The sequence below is a fragment of the Urocampus carinirostris genome, chromosome 1 (assembly GCF_059441175.1).
Source record: "Urocampus carinirostris isolate Australia breed hairy pipefish chromosome 1, RoL_Ucar_1.0, whole genome shotgun sequence".
NCBI lineage: Eukaryota > Metazoa > Chordata > Actinopteri > Syngnathiformes > Syngnathidae > Urocampus > Urocampus carinirostris.
Window position 1 is genome coordinate 71,521,571 of NC_142349.1, and position 9,950 is coordinate 71,531,520.

Genomic DNA, 9,950 nt, shown 5'->3' on the forward strand with positions numbered 1-9,950 from the left:
GTCAGATTGTTCAGTCCAACTTATTACCCCCTTAAGATTCCCAAAGCTTGCAAAGAAGCAAATACGTGTCGTAGACACGTGCGGATGCGGTGTCCGTACGATGTCACTCAAATGCATCGTTCCATCATTCGGAAGGTTAAAGTCTTGGGATTCAAGAAATGCCAACCATACCTTAGTTTCTATTTTCTTTTTCGCTCGCAACTTTACTGTGCATATGACAACAAACACTTGGAATTGAGTTGAATTCACTCAACTCATCACAGCAACATCAAGATGGTTCTAAAACAAGAAACCGGGAAAATATAAAGCCGCATAGCTCACCTAAGTTCTCACGTTCAATAATGATACGCAACCATGGTCCTCTTATATCTGTGAGTGTAGTAAATCCAGGAGAGTAAAATATTTACAAATACAGACTAATGAAACATGTTTCTTTATGGCGTACTGTAGCAAGCTTGCTATTCAGTCATCTTTTTCGGCCAATTACAGGCTTTGTTTTGTCCCTTTAGCCTATGCAAGCCCGTAAATGATAAAAAGGATCCGCCCCCTTTACCTACGAATAACTTTAGCCAATAGTGATCGATTCAACTGATGATTGACACGTCTATTTCGGCCAATTGCAGGGTTTGTTTTGGGCCTCTAGCCTATCCGAGGCTCCGAATAACTTGAGCCAATAACGATCGATTTAACGGATGATTGACACATCTTTTTCAGCCAATTGCAAGGTTTGTTTCGGCCCTCTAGCCTATCCGAGGCTCCGAATAACTTTAGCCAATAGCGATCGATTCAAATGATGATTGACACATTGGTTAGCCAATCAAACGCCGGTATATAAATCCCAGCATACACCGCGGACTACTCCACGTTCGGGGGGAAATCGAGTCGGCGGCTGTTGCGTAAGTTGCGAGACCTTGCGATTTAATATTGAGCCATATATAAGGCGCACTGTATTATAAGGCGCATGGTCAGCTTTTGAAAAAAAACAAGACTTTTAGGTGCGCCTTGTAGTGCGGAAAATACGGTATACTCCATTACTTTCCTTCAAATTACTACTCACCTGACTTTATGTCGTCGGGATCTCCCTAAAACGATCTACTTGTCTTTATGAATCATTTCTCAGACGCCCAGCTCTGGTGCTCAGCGAATTCACACCAAGATACGTCATTCATCTCCCCCTGCTGGCTCACCTGAGAAGACAACTAAAGAACAGCAGCAAGCTTCCTCCAAGCAAACTGGTCAGGTAAAGATTTAACTGTATAAAACATTATTATGTGAAAAATGAATAAACAGCTGGAAATTGGCTGAACTACATATAGATTATGTTGACAAACATGTGTTTTTTTGTATACTGTTGTAATAAAATGTTGCATGACCCTCCATTATCATTGCCCTTCCTTCTCTGTTTTTTTAAGGTTCAATCCCATTACTCCCCACTCCCCTCAATTTTACACTACTCTAAGAAAGTGTGTTCAAATTCAAGTAAGAAAAAAGAGTGAGAGACAAAAGGCCTTTTCACCAAGTCAAGTCAGGAGCGCCATAGCGACTCCCCTATGAGCCCAAAGGGGAAGGAGAAGTGGGTGTGTGAAAGTGTTTGTAATGGGATTGAGCCTTACTGTGAATCTCCATTTCCTCACTACTATTTCAAGATACATTCTCTTTATGAGTGTATCAAGTCTTGTTTGCAATCTTGCATGGTTTTGTGTAAGAATTTTTTTCACTCAAATGACTTGTCGACCTGTCTCTGTCCTAACACAATCATTTCCATTGCCGGTGCAGAAGAGAGATGGGACTTCCCAGCCAAAAACTCATTTTTTATGTCAAACACAATAACTCCTATGAGAAATGAATGTATTTAAGCCAGAGGTAGGAAAAAAAATCCAGCCAGAACAGACCAAGGACCGTGGGTGTCAATACCCGACCAAGCCTGAGCCCGATCAATTATCTTGATTTGCAGGACCGATCCTGAAACAAACCCAAAATTTCATATTATATTTGTAAGGACTCGGGAGGAGGAGAGGTGATTTGCAATAACAAATTAAAGCCTGTATTTTTTAACAAAATCTAAGCTAAACAGAACTGTATAAACATGTATCCATCCATTATCTGCACCGCTTATCCACAGTAGGGTCGCGGGGGTGCTGGAGCCCATCCCAGCTATCATCAGGCAGTAGGCAGGGGACACTCTGAATTGCCAGCCAATCACAGGGCACACAGGGACAGACAACTCACTCGCTCATTCACACCTAGGGACAATTTGAACCGGCCAATTAACCTGACGTGCATGTTTTTGGAATGTGGGATGAAACCGGAGTGCCCGGAGGAAAACCCACGCAAGCACGGGGAGAACATGCAAACTCCACACAGGAGGTTCGATCTCATGACCTCAGAACACGCGCTAACCGCTGCGCCGCCGTGCTGCTCAAAACATGCACATCATTTATATTTCTGTGTCTGCAGAGTTTACAATTCTCCATCATTTACGGATTTTTTTAGATGGAATATTTTGAGGCCATCCGTCTTATTGACGGGTTGGAAATTGGGCCATAAACCACAGCAGTATGTCTGTGAGAAAATAGTTCACTTTAAGAGAGAGAGGGGCAGAGAAACAATGAAAAATAATGACGGATGGATAATAAAAAAAGAAAGAGGCAGTTAGAGAGAGAAGCCCGGTTTGACCCGAACATAATGATGGACATTTTAGACCTGACCTGGATGAAATTCAAGTCGAACTCTGGCTTGGCCAAAAGATCTTACCTCTGATTTAAGTACACATCAGCGGCACACATACCTGTCAACCTGTAAGTTTTTGCCGTACAAAGTACGTGAATTATGCATTTTAAGACGTGTACGACGTACAAAAAAATTTGTACGGAAAAACGCAAATTTCTCAATGATGTGTACCATCCGGTATACACCAACTATCACCAAACGGCAAAGCAATCAAGTCAAGTTTGCCGCGGTAGCCTCTATCTCGGTATCGTTTTTTCTTTGTTGCACACGAAGCGAGCGGTTTGATGCTACTGTGCGCATGCGTCTGCCGCCTCGGATTTCATGTGGTAGTTATGTAGTGAAAGGAAGTCCGTCTCTTTTTAGAGAACCGGCTTTTTCGGCTCAACTCATTAAAGGCCCAGACTACCGGACTTACTGTGCGGAGTTTGTATGTTCTCCCCGTGCTTGCGTGGGTTTCCTCCGGGCACTCCGGTTTTCCTCCCACATTCCAAAGACATGCATTTCAGGTGAATTGGCCGGTCCAAATTGTCCCTAGGTGTGAATGGTCGAGCGAGTTGTCTGTCCCTGTGTGCCATGCGATTGGCTGGCAACCAGTTCAGGGTGTCCCCTGCCCACTGCCCGATGATTGCTGGGATGGGCTCAAGCACCCCCGCGACCCTACTGAGGATAAGCAGTGCAGCTAATGAGATGAGATGATATAAGTGTAACCGCGGTGTACTTGTCCCACCAAAGATCTACATTCACGCTGGACTGGATGATGAGGTTTTTATTATTACAGTTTCTGCAAATGAATGAGTCACAACATTTGCTTTCCTGCTGGCTTTGATCTATTTGATCTCAGTAGCAGTTCCCTCTGAAAACTGCCAACAAACCCCGCCTCCCGGTCACATGTCAGAAGCCAAAACCAAACCCCACCCCATACCAGTGGGTGGCACTGTTATTAGTTATTATTACACATAAGGAAACACATGTCCAATATAACATAATAATAATAATAATAATAATTTCCTTTGTATTGTCATTCTGTGTAACAATGTACACAGAACGAAATGTCGATACACCTGACCCGTTGTAGCGAGCCGATGCAGCCGCAGCCAACAGAGGGCGCCGCCATTTTACCAATGTTATAAGTCTTTAGGTATGACTCGGCCGAGGCGCGAACCAGCGACCTCCCAGTCTCAAAGCGGGCGCCTTACCATCTAGGCTACTGAGCTGGTAACATGTTAAACTATATAAATAAACACCTTTAAAAAAAAATGGTGTAAGATTACTTAGTATTTTGTTAGGGAAAATACGACAGTTTGTAAGGTATGAGCACAGTAAATTTTTATCAGAAAAGGTGTCAATTGCTGGTGGGCTTTCTGTGGGTTTATCGGCCATGTTGACCTTCCGTGTTCCTGTTTGCAGGCTGACAACCGAGGCCCGAAAGCAGCCGGGCCTAGTAACCATTCCATTGTCGCTTTGCGTGCCTCTAAGATCCCCTCTTTGAGCCATAACCCCGGGAAATACCCTTCGCCTCCTCTGTCCACTCCTCACTGCTCAGATGCCAGCGCTAACCTCCAGACCTCCTCTTCTTCCTCTTCTGCTTCATCACTGCTTCCGTCTCCTCCTCGCGAAGCCTCCGCCTCTACTCCCTGCGCCCGGCGCTCCAAACAAGCGCGCCCGCCTTCCCGAAACTCGACCGACCTCCCGCCATGCTCCCCGTCCTTAACCTCCTCCTCTCCTTCTCACAAATCTCTCATCCCGTCTCTGAATCTGAGTCGTCTGCTCCCCTCGTCTAGCAAAGTCTCGTCGGCGTCCCTCGCTAGCGGCGACCGGGCCTCCCTGCCTCCGGGGGGCAGCAGCAAACGACAGAACCGTCACCTCACGCTCGCCGCCGCCGCCATGACCCAGCTCGCCTCCTACTCTTCGTCGTCCTGTTCCTCGTCGTCACCGTCCTCCTCGTCCACGTCTTCATCCCTGTCGCCCGGCTCCTCTACGTCCTCTCCGCTGTCCCCGTCTTCTTCCTTCCTCAACTCGGTCGCAAGTCACGGAGGGAGGAGCGGCCAAGCGTCCGGCCCCGCGTCTTCGGGTTGCGGTATGAAATTCCGTGAAACGCAACAATACCCGGGCCCCCACCACACGGTGGCGCTGCCTACGAAAGACACAGTGTGACGGTCAGAAATAAATCGGGCCTAAAGAAATTTGTGAGGACTCTGGAGGAGGACAGGTGATTTATGATAACAAATTAAAGCCTGTCTTTTGTAACTAAAATTTAACTAAGTTAAACAAGACTGTATTAACATCTACATCTTCTCTCGCTGTCTGCAGAGGTTACATTAATCGACAGTTTTTCATCATTGGCGGGAAAATTTTGACCCCGTCCGTCTTTTTTGACGGGTTGAAAATCGGGCTATAAACAACAGCGGAACGTGGCACAGAGAGAGAAGCAGAGAGACAAAGATGAACAATGACGGGTGGATTTTAAAAAAAAAAAGGCAGCGAGAGAGAAGCCAGGCTTGACCTGGCCTAAAATTTGGGTTGGTTTCGGCCAAGCGTCCAGCCGCGCGTCTTCGGGTTGCGGTATGAAATTCCGTGAAACGCAAACACACCCGGGCCCCCACCACACGGTGGCGCTGCCTACTAAAGACACAGTGTGACGGTCAGAAATAGAATCTGGCCTAAAAGAAATTGTGAGGACTCTGGAGGAAGACAGGTGATTTATGATAACAAATTAAAGCCTGTCTTTTCTAACTAGATCTAAGTTAAACAAGACTGTATGAACATTTACATCTGCGTCTTCAAGTTGCGGTATGAAATTCCGTGAAACGCAAACACACCCGGGCCCCCACCACACGGTGGCGCTACCCAGGAAAGACACAGTGTGACGGGCCTTAAGAAATTTAGCCTGACCCGACCTATGTCTACCGGTATGAAAGCCGGACCTAGCCCGACCACCCCACCACATAACATAAAAAAATTTCCTACTTTATATGTGAGGACTCTGGAGGAGGACAGGTGATTTTTCGTCCAAGCGTCCGTATGAAATTCCGTGAAACGCAAACACGCCCGAGCCCTTACCACACGGTGGCGCTGCCCAGGAAAGACACAGTGTGACGGTCAGAAATAAAATCGGGCGTAAAAAAAATTATGAGGACTCTGGAGGAGGACAGGTGATTTATGATAACAAATGAAAGCCTGTCTTTTGTAACTAAATCTAAGTTAAACAAAACTGTATGAACATTTACATCTTCTATATTTCCGTGTCTGCAGAGGTTACATTAAACGACAGTTTTTCATCATTGGCGGGAAAATTTTGAGCCCGTCCGTCTTTTTGACGGGTTGAAAATTGGGATAAAAACCACAGCAGGCGGCACAGAGAGAGAGGCAGCGAGACAAAGATGAACAATGACGGGTGGATTTTTTTTTAAAAAGTCAGCGCGAGAGAAGCCAGGCTTGACCTGGCCTAGAATTTGGGTTGGTTTCGGCCAAGCGTCCAGCCCCGCGGGGATAATGGATCGCAGTATACTGTACATCCAAGTTTTAAGTGTTGTCTTGCTTTTCCCTTTTTCACTCAAAGTCATATAAAAGGGTTTTTATTGGCTAATGGAAATAGTCTCTACTAGTTCGAGAGACTCAATATAACACAGGTGTCAAACAGGCGGCCCGCGGGCCAGATCAGGCCCGCTGAGGGATTGAATCCGGCCCGCGAGACAACACTCAGAGAAGCGCAGGAGAAAAACAAGCTGCAGGTTGAAGTATGTCAACTTGATGTTGCCAAAGCCAGGTGCCTCTCACAAATGCTGTACTTATATTTCTTTCTTTCTCTTTATTCTCTGTCTCTTCCTCTCTTTCTCTCTCTCTTTCACTCTCTCTGTCCCTCTTTTTCTCTTTCTTTGTTCCTCTTGGTCTTTTTCTGTCTTTTTACCTTCTTTTACTCTCTTCCTTTTTTCCTTTTCTCTCTCTCCCTTCCATTTTCCTTCTCTCTTTCTTTCCTTCTCCTTTCCTTTCTTTCCTTCTCTCTTTAGCTCTATTTCTCCTTTTTTCCCCTCTCTCACTATTTCTCTTTTTTTCATGCTTTCTCTCGCTTTTTTCTCTCTTTCTCCCTTTCTCTTTTTTTGTCCTACCTTCTCTACTTCTCTCTCTTTTTCTTATTTCTTTATCTTTTCTTCTTTCTCTCTAATCTACCCTTCCGGCCCCCGGGACAATGCTAGTTCCAACGAGTGGCCCCCAAGTTAAAATGAGTTTGACACCCCTGCAATATAACAATAACAAGCAACCATGTAATCGGGACACCCTTCCCCTTTCCCCTTTGTCTCTCTTTGTTTTTCTTTCCAACATTCATGACGTACTTGGAAGCAGAATTAAAACCCTTTTTTGACGTTTTTTTATGATATAACCACCACGTCCTGTTGTAAATGATTGTACAAGTGTTATTATGTGAGTAAAATGTGTTTTACACTTATAAATGTAGAAATCAGTGTTCGAAATTGTACTTTATAAATGTATACCTTACAAGCAGTGTTCCCTCTAAACTGCGCGCGTGCCAGCTCACAAAAATCAGGGCTCAAAATTGCTAATTAAGAAGCGAAGTAAGTCAAAGTTACAGTGCATGAAGGTCAAAATACACGGGTTCCCCTGACGCTGTGTTCTAAACGCGGTATTTTGAAGTCAATGTCGAAGTAGAACAAAGTTGAGTAAAGTTAGTAGAGTTTGTCAAGAACCGGCTTCTTCGGCTCGGCTCACTAAAAGAAACCGGCTCTTTCGGGTTCTGAACGGCTCTTCGGGTTGTTTTTGCTTCTTTCATTCAAGGGTACTAAAAGGTTTACAAACAGTTTTTACCCGAGTGCTGTCCGAATTTTTAATAATTGTAAATTGTAATTTCTGTTTTTCGTTTTATATTCGGAATGTTGAATGTTATTCAATTTTAAAATTCCCACTGAACCGAGACAACGAGGCAATTTCCGATGATTTTTATGTGAAGATTATTGGTTGAATAAACTAACTAACTGAATAAACTAACTAACTTTAATCCCAATCGTGACCAAATATTATGTAAAATGATGCACAAAATGACTTGAAGGAAGGGGGTAATAGAACAAAAAAAATTAATATACCAAAATGAAAAAGTAGTAAAAAGCTGAGGAAAAAAAGACACAAAAGGAAGAGAAAAAAGAAGGAAAAATTCAGAAAGAAAAAAAAGAAAAGAAAGAAACAACGGAAAAAAAGCAAATAGAGAAAAAAAGTAACAGGTAGGGAAAAATAAGGAATTAAAAAAAAAGCTATTGCACTGCTTGCACATTCTCGGCGCACAAGAAAATCTAGCCAGCGCACAAAAATCAGGGCTCGAAATTGCTAATTAAGAAGCGGATTAAGTTAAAGTTGAGTAAAGTCAGTAGAGTTTTTCGAGAACCGGCTTCTTCGGCTCAGCTCACGAAAAGGAACCGGCTCTTTCGGGTGCTAAACGGCTCTTCGGGTTGTTTTTGCTTCTTTCATACCCATATGACCAAATATTTTGTAAAATGATGCACAAAATGACTTAAAGGAACGGGGAATAGAAACAAAAAAGAAAAAAAATACCAAAATGAAAAAGTAGTGAAAAGCTGAGAAAAAAAGACGCAAAAGGTATAGAAAAAAGAAGCAAAAATTCTGAAAAAAGCCAGAAAAAAAGAAAAGAAAGAAAGAAAGGAAAAAAAAGTAAATAGAGAACAAAAAGAAAAAAGTAAGCGGTAAGAAAAAATAAACACAATGAGAATTTTTTGAAGGAATAAAAAAAAGAAGAAAAAAACAGGGAAAAAGAAGAAAAAGTTTGTGTTGCATTCAAATCATTTCCAATGATATCAAGTGAATCTTGTTGCCACCATTGTACTTCCACTAAAAAATGTGTTTAAATACAGTTGTGTATCGTGCAACCGACTAAATAAGCCCCCAAAATGTTAATATTATGCGACAAAAGATATCAGGAAATAAAAAGAAATGGATATCTTGTGAAAGAATTGTAAAAACAAACGACGTTTGTGAGCCTGCAACCTTTGCAATCGTACATGAGTCAATTCATTTAAAAGAGAAAAATCATTTTGCATTGCCGGAATGTCAAGTTTTGGATTGGTTTGATAATAACCGTAACTATCTTGCCACACTTGGGATTATGGTGGCTCACTGTTGTTTCAAGCGTTGCTCACCGACTTTGTGTGAACGCTCGGACCCGTGAGAAAAATTACAGGGAACATTGCTCATTATGATTGAATGAGGAGGCATTGTCATGACAATCAAAGACGTATGTAAACAACGTTTTGGAGTATAGGTCTCTTGCTCACACACTATATTTCTCTTTATTTCTAATAATAATAATAATAATAATAATTTCCTTGTATTGTCATTCTGTGTAACAATGTACACAGAACGAAATGTCGATTACACCTGACCCGTTGTCGCGAGCCGATGCAGCCGCAGCCAACAGAGGGCGCCGCCATTTACCCATGTTATAAGTCTTAGGTATGACTCGGCCGAGGCGGGAACCAGCGACCTCCTCCAAGGAATCCTGCAATTAAATGAAGAATAATTATTTACTCAGTATTGTATCCGTTTAATGTGATATTCATTTCGAAAGGTTATCTGTTACTAATCAAATGAACTATTAAGATTTACTGGGATGGAAAATATAACAAGTGGCGAACAAATTTGTTATTAATAGAAGGACTTCTTTGCTATACACTGCATTCTACTATATAGCGACTTCTAGCGGTGAAATATATACACTAACCTTTGGATGTCTATGTAGTTAAGTTTTGACATGTTTTGTATAACGAGTTGTTTATTTTGTAACTGAGCCACAAAAAAAAACATCTATTTCAATAAAATATTTGAAGACGATTGATGTTTTGGTCTTACTGTTGTCATTTGGCGGCCATTTTCAAGTTGCTATTTCCTGTATTTTAATTTCCGCATGCCTGTAGATAATCGCTTTCTCTTGGATATTTTAAAAATTTAAATTAGTGTGAATATTTATTTGTCACTGAAAATGATTTGACTCTAAAAGGTTTCGAATCAGAAAGTGTTTATAGGCTGGTTTTACCATAGTCCTCCACAAGGGGGCGCTGTAGATACGCGGAGCTAATCTAGTCAAACTATGCAGAGTGAATGAGTTTTGGGGATATATTGTTGGTTTTCAATTTAAAACTGAATTGTTTTACATTTTTATTGGATTGAAAGGATTTGTGTCAGTTGTAAAGATATTAATT

The 9,950-nt window shown here is 42.4% G+C and overlaps 1 protein-coding gene across 1 annotated transcript in view; it reads left to right on the forward strand.

The window, feature by feature from the left end:
• Nucleotides 1-9,586, forward strand: part of LOC148376726 (sickle tail protein homolog) — a 121,964-nt gene extending 112,378 nt beyond the window's left edge. Inside the window, exons 22-23 of the mRNA XM_088326582.1 lie at nucleotides 1,121-1,240; nucleotides 4,138-9,586. Coding sequence (XP_088182708.1) covers nucleotides 1,121-1,240; nucleotides 4,138-4,884 — 867 coding nt within the window. The 3' untranslated portion in view covers nucleotides 4,885-9,586. The remainder of the gene's footprint in view (nucleotides 1-1,120; nucleotides 1,241-4,137) is intronic.
• Nucleotides 9,587-9,950: the final 364 nt, after the last annotated feature.